The sequence below is a fragment of the Jaculus jaculus genome, chromosome 10 (genome assembly GCF_020740685.1).
Source record: "Jaculus jaculus isolate mJacJac1 chromosome 10, mJacJac1.mat.Y.cur, whole genome shotgun sequence".
NCBI classification, from domain to species: domain Eukaryota; kingdom Metazoa; phylum Chordata; class Mammalia; order Rodentia; family Dipodidae; genus Jaculus; species Jaculus jaculus.
The window spans coordinates 6329086-6335536 of record NC_059111.1 but is presented as its reverse complement, the minus strand read 5'-3'; the positions used below and the strand labels follow the sequence as shown (position 1 = coordinate 6335536).

Below are 6451 nucleotides of genomic sequence, written 5' to 3'. Positions count from 1 at the left end.
ATGGCAAGTGTGCGACAAAAGAAGTATTTATAAACCAGGGATGTCCAACCTTCAGGCTTCTATGAGCTACATTAGACTAAGAAAGAAGTTACCACACATTGCTTAAAACTGATTTAAGCTCTTTTGGAGAAGAGGAGGAAGTTGCTATTTTATTTTCTAATCTGTTTCACAAATGTAACAAAAGACCATTGTTTAATATGCAAACATCACTTCTACTGATAGAAACATTCTTACAATAAAAGATACAAAGTAGCAAACTAAGGAAAATATATACATTTTTACCCCAATAAATCTAAGAACAGTTAGTATGGAAAGAAGTTCAAATGGATCTCAAAATCACATGATTGCTTTTACACACACACACACACACACACACACACACACGGGAAAGGAAATGGAATGGATCACCTTTCTCCCCTTCTGCTCTTTTAGGTAGTAATCTAAAACATGATTAAAGATAAAATGCCAAGCCAGGAGTTGGTGCGCACACCTTTAATTCCAGCACTCGACAGGCAGAGGTAGGAAAATCGCTGTGAATTCAAGGCCAGCCTAAGACTACAGTGAATTCTAGGTCCGCCTGGGCTAGAGCGAGACTGTACCTTTAAAAAATAAAAATAAAAAATAAACAAAAAGATAAAATGCCAAATGAAATAAAATTTGGATTAAGCCAGGTCCAACCACCGCTCTGACGGCTCCTATTACGAAGTATCTGTCAGCTGGCTCGTAACAACTCTAGAGAGTTGTAAATTCATCCTGAACATAAATCAAGAAACAGGAAAGCTTACAACAATACAATAGGGTCACCCCGCACCAAAAACACGAACAAATCAAATGAATGCCCTTTACTTCCTGGTTATTTTTTTTTAACGTCAAAACTTAAGATTTGCGTTAATACCGGTGAAGCTGTTCTATAACCTAAGAAGACTGGTGACAAAGCTCTTTCTGCAATGCCACCCCCCCAAAAAAAAATTTTTTTTTTTGCACCAACCCGCTGCTGACTGAGCAATTATCTAACTACGATAATAAAAACATCTTTCCCTTTTTTTTTCTTTTCCTTTTAGCGCCTGAGCAAGCCAAGTCCATACAGACCCTGACGCCCGGTGTCTCGCTGCGGCTGCCCCGCGGTCTCCGTTTCCCGGATCACAACAGAAGGCAACTCCCCTGCCGTGGGCGCGGACTCAACAGCGCCCTCGGACTCGCGGGGTCCGGGCCGAAGCTCCCCCGCTCCATTCCATTGTCAGGCGCCCCGACTCCCACGCCGCGGGGCTCGGCCCCCCATCCTCAGCGCCGGCGCTCCCTCCCCGGGGGGCTGTGGGTGTGTCAAGCAGGCCCACGCCGGGCCGCGGCCCCGGGAGCTCCCCGGGACGCGGGGTCACGCCGGGGATGGGGCGTGGGTGAGAGCTGCCCGGCCCCCCACCCCACCCCACCCCGAGGCCGGCTCCTCCCCCGCCCGCGCCGCCGACCCCGGCCCCGCGCCGCCGCGGCCCTTCCTCTGCCCCCCGCCCCGAGTGCGCACGCGCGGGCCGCCGCTCCCTGCCGCCCTCCCCGCCGGCCTCCCCTCCCCCCGGCTGCCGGCCCTCACCGTAATCGTGAGCCACCCTCTTCCCCGGGGTCCGCGGCTCGCCGAACCCACGAAGGAAGTCAGGAGACCGAGAGCCCGACGATCGGCGCGCCCCGCAGACTCCGCCTCACACGGGCCCCCGGGGAGCGCACAGCCGCCGTCCGTCGGTCTGTCACCGCCGCCGACACGGTTCGTGCGGCAACCCGGCTCGCCCGCCTGCGGTTCCGACGGCCCCACGGGGCGCCCGCCTCGAACTCCCGCCTCCCGCACGGCCGACGATCTACGCTGCGCACCCCGAGCGCCTTCACACCATCGCCGCCGCCGCCGCCGCCGCTCTCCCGGCCCTGCCGCCGCCGCCGCCGCCGCCGCCGCTGCCGGACCAATCCCTCCCCTACTGCGCGAGCACGACACTTGAGGCTTTTACGACAGGTCGGAAAGCGGGAGCGCCTTCATGACCATCTGGGCTTCTGCGCCTGCGCGGACGCCCGCGGCTGCCGGCCCCGCCCCGCCCCCGGCCCTCCCCTTTGTGCTCGCTTGATCGACCGAGGGCCAAGTCCGGCGGCGCTGAAAAGCTCCGCATTTTATATGTCCTTTGACGGCGGCGCGTTCGATAACGTTTAAGTACAATTCGGGCTACGTCTCGGTGCATGTTTCCCGAAACTGAAAATTCCAGCTACAGAAGTGTGGTCTGTCCTTGAGGGGGCGGGGGTGGGGGTGGATCCTAAAAACAAACAAACAACAAAAAAAAAAACAAAAACATGGTTTTATCGGTGTCTTTTGACTAGGAGCGATACCCAGATCCTAAGGCTGTGGACAAGGAGGTCACGACGCCTCACCCACCGTTCAGGTGATCTGGCTCCCGCATCAAGTCAGGCGGTCCTGGGGCGCTGGGAGACGGGCTATGCAATCACAAAAGCCTTCCCTCTTAATTATCTTATGCAAAACACCAGATAGCAGATGCCTCATTGTGTGCCTTTAGGAGGTAAGGACCCGGAGCGTGGGCTGTGGAGTCAATCACACAGATTTCCGGTCAAAAGCCCTGGGATGCCCGCCTAACAGCTGTCTGATTTATTGCATACACCTTTATTTAAATCTCAATTTCCTCTTTTCTAATTCAGAATGACGCTATGTACCTCAAACGGTTCTTGTGAGATTAACTGAGTGTATATAAAGCGCCGAACAATGACTTAACCAATTACGTGCTCAACAAGCACCCATCCCCTCCTTTTGCATGGATTATGCCTTTTGTGATACTTTTATTTGTTTCCGAGCAGAGAGATAGAAAAGGGACGGAGAGGGCTGGAGAGATGGGTTAGCTGTTAAGTGCTTGCCTGTGACGCCTAAGGACCCCGGTTCGAGGCTCGATTCCCCAGGACCCACGTTAGCCAGATGCACAAGGGGGCGCACGTGTCTGGAGTTCGTTTGCAGTGGCTGGAGGCCCTGGAGCGCCCATTCTTTCTTCCCCTCCCTCTCTCCCCCCCCCTCTCTGCCTTTCTGTGTCTGTCACTCTCAAATAAATAAATAAAAAATGAACAAAAAAAAATTTTTTAAAGGGGGGAGGACAGAGAAAACGGAGGTCCCAGGGCCTAAAGCTGCTGCAAGCAAACTCCAAAAGTAGGCTCCACTTTCTGCGTTGGCTTTAAGTGGGACTGGGGAATCAATTGAACCTGGATGCTTAGCCTTCGCAGGCAATTGCCTTAACAGCTGAGCCATCTCTCCAGCACCGTTCCTATTACTTTTAGTCATGGTTAGTCCCCATATTAATCAGTGAAGAAAAAGTATTTCAAAGGAAAAAAGTCCTCCTGTCTCATTCTAAACTTGGAATTCCTAGACTAACTACTCCCATGGGTTTATTATTGCTTGGTGACTTCTCAAACGGATTGTTTCCAGCCACAGATTGCCCCTGCCCGAAGCTTTTGACCTGTGTTCTTCAATAAGCTAGAGACATTAACCATACACATGCAGTGTAGTTACTACAACCTGAGAAGTGCTTTAAATGAAAAATACACATACATGGGCTGGAGAGATGGCTTAGTGGTTAAGCGCTTGCCTGTGAAGCCCAAGGACCCTGATTCCAGGCTTGATTCCCCAGGACCCACATTAGCCAGATGCACAAGGGGGCGCAAGCATCTGGAGTTCTGCAGTGGCTGGAGGCCCTGATGCGCCCATTCTCTCCTCTCTCTCTCTCTCGCTCTCTCTCTCTCTCTCTCCCCACAAATAAATAAATAAATAAAAATAAATAAAAATTAAAAAAAGAAAATACACATCCAATTTCAAAGACCCAATACAAAAAGGCTAACCTGGAATTCACTATGTAGTCTCAGAGTGGCCTTGAACTCATGGCAAACCTCCTAACCCCAACCTCCCCAGTGCTAGGATTAAAGGTGTGCACCGCCATACCCAGTCTCAATTTTTTTTAATGTTTTTTATTTGTATTTATTAAAGAGTGAGAGGAGAGAGAATAGGCATGATAGGGCCTCTAGCCACTGCAAATGCACTCCAGATATATGTACCACCACCATGTGCATCTGGCTTATGTTGGTACTGAGCAATTGAACCTGGATCCTGAGGCTTTGCAGGCAGGCACCTTAACTGCTATCTCTCCAGCCCTCAATTAAAAAAAAAAAATACTGATTATATGTCAAAGAATATTTCAAATATATTGGGTTAAGTTTAGTGAGTCACGCCGGGTGTAGTGGCCCACCTCAAAAAAAAAAAAAAAAAAAAAACTTCAAGGGTTTGAAGAGGGGATGATTCCCACCCATCCACACACCAGGGGACATTTAATAACATTTGAAGTTATTTAGGTTGTCATAACTAGGGAAATATGGGCAAGGTAGTGCACACTTTTAGTCCAAGCACTCCAGAGGATGAGGTGGTAGTATCATTATGAGTTTAAGGTCAGCCTGGGCTAGAGTGAGACCATATCTTGGAAAACAAAAACAAAAAATAAGAAATGGGCTGGAGAGATGGCTTAGTGGTTAAGCGCTTGCCTGTGAAGCCTAAGGACCCCGGTTCGAGGCTCAATTCCCCAGGACCCATGTTAGCCAGATGCACAAGGGGACGCACGCATCTGGAGTTTGTTTGCAGTGGCTGGAGGCCCTGGTGCGCCCATTCTCTCTCTCTCTCTGTCTCTTTCTCTGTCACTCTCAATTAAAATAAAATAAGATTTAAAAAAATAAATAAAATAAAAATAAAAGTAATTTCATATGTTTCAAAACCTTTTGAATATGGATATTGGATATTGTAAAGGTACTTCTTTTTGTTATTTTTGATTTTTCAAGGTAGGGTCTCAGTCTAGCTCAGGGTGACCTGGAATTCATTCTGTAGTCTCAGGGTGGCCTTGAACTCACAGTGATCTGCCTCCCAAGTGCTGGAGTTAAAGGTGTGAGCCACCACGCCCAGCTTAAATTGTAACTCTCAATTATATTGCTATTGGCCTCTCTCTCAGATAATATCCCAAATAAATGAATAAAAATAGGTTTATTGGAGCTGGAGAACTGGCTTAATGGTTAAGTCATTTGCCTGCAAAACCAAAGGACCCAGGTTCAAATCCCCAGTGCCCACATAAACCAGATGCACAAGGTGACACGTGCATCTGGAGTTCATTTGCAGTAGCTGGAGGCCCTGATGTACCTATTCTGTTGACCTCATCCTCTGTCTCCCCTCTCAAATAACTAAATTAAAACCTTTTTAAAAATAGGTTTATTGGGCTGAAGAGATGGCTTGGCAGTTAAGCACTTACCTGTCAAGCCTAAGGACCCCGGTTCGAGGCTCAATTCCCCAGGACCCACGTTAGCCAGATGCACAAGGAGGCGCACGTGTCTGGAGTTCCTTTGCAGTGGCTAGAGGCCCTGCGTGCCCATTTTCTATCTATCTATCTGCCTCGTTCTCTCTCTGTCTGTCACTCTCAAATAAATAAATAAAATAGGTTTATTGTATCTACTCTCCATCCATGTGATTCTCCTACCTTTATCAATTACACCAGATTTACCAAGCTAGAAACCCTCCCAACACATCTTTGACTCCAGTCTCTTCTTCACGGTCTACCTCAGATTCAGCAATAAGCTCTTCCAGCTCTGCATCTGAAATACCCGCCCCCCACGTGCAGTCTTCACCTGGGTTTGCCCTTAGCATTTTTCAGTTTTCTTTAGAACTCACAGGGCTCCTCCTACCTCCTGAGTCATTATGCCCAGAGTAATGTTCATCGCATTAAGTTTTATCAGACATGTCCTATGTGCTGGCCATTGTGCTAGACACTGTAAGTACTCAGCACCCAGCACCCCCCACTGCTTGAGTACTGAATACACCATCACCACCCTAGCTGCAATGTTTTCACAGCGGGAGCATCAAGACGATGGGATAGTGCTGTGAGAACTCAAAGATGGTACACCACAGAGAAACCTACAGGAGGTATGGTAAAAACTAAGTTTTAGGGCTGGAGAGATGGCTCAACAGTTAAAGACACTTGCCCGCAAAGCCTAATGACCAGGGTTCAATTCCCCAGCACACAAGCAAAGCCAGATGCACAATGTGGCACACGCATCTGGAGTTTGTTTGCAATGGCTAGAGGCCCTGGTGTACCCATTCTCTCTCTTTCTCTCTCTGTGCATGTGTCTCTTGCTTTTAAATAAATAAATAAAATATTGTTTTTAAAAAGGCTAATATAGACAAAAATAAACAAGTTTTTTTGCAGTCTGCCATGGTGGGTAAATTCTAGGTCAGCCTTGGCTAGAGTGAGACCCTATCACACACACAAAAAAGTTTTACGACATGTGTGAAGATGGCTAAGTAAAACAAATAGAGATGGCTTCTGTGCAGAAAGATCCACACAGGCCAGAATACAGAAACCTGTACTTGGAACAGTATGAAGCAAAGTCCCTACCAGAA

At 48.6% G+C, this 6451-nt stretch overlaps 1 protein-coding gene across 1 annotated transcript; it reads left to right on the top strand.

The window, feature by feature from the left end:
• On the top strand, window positions 1-1976 carry LOC123464054 (basic proline-rich protein-like). Its single transcript, XM_045160599.1, has 2 exons — window positions 1-7; window positions 1150-1976. The coding sequence occupies exons 1-2, from the start codon at window positions 1-3 to the stop codon at window positions 1974-1976; spliced, it is 834 nt and encodes a 277-aa protein (XP_045016534.1).
• Window positions 1977-6451: the final 4475 nt, after the last annotated feature.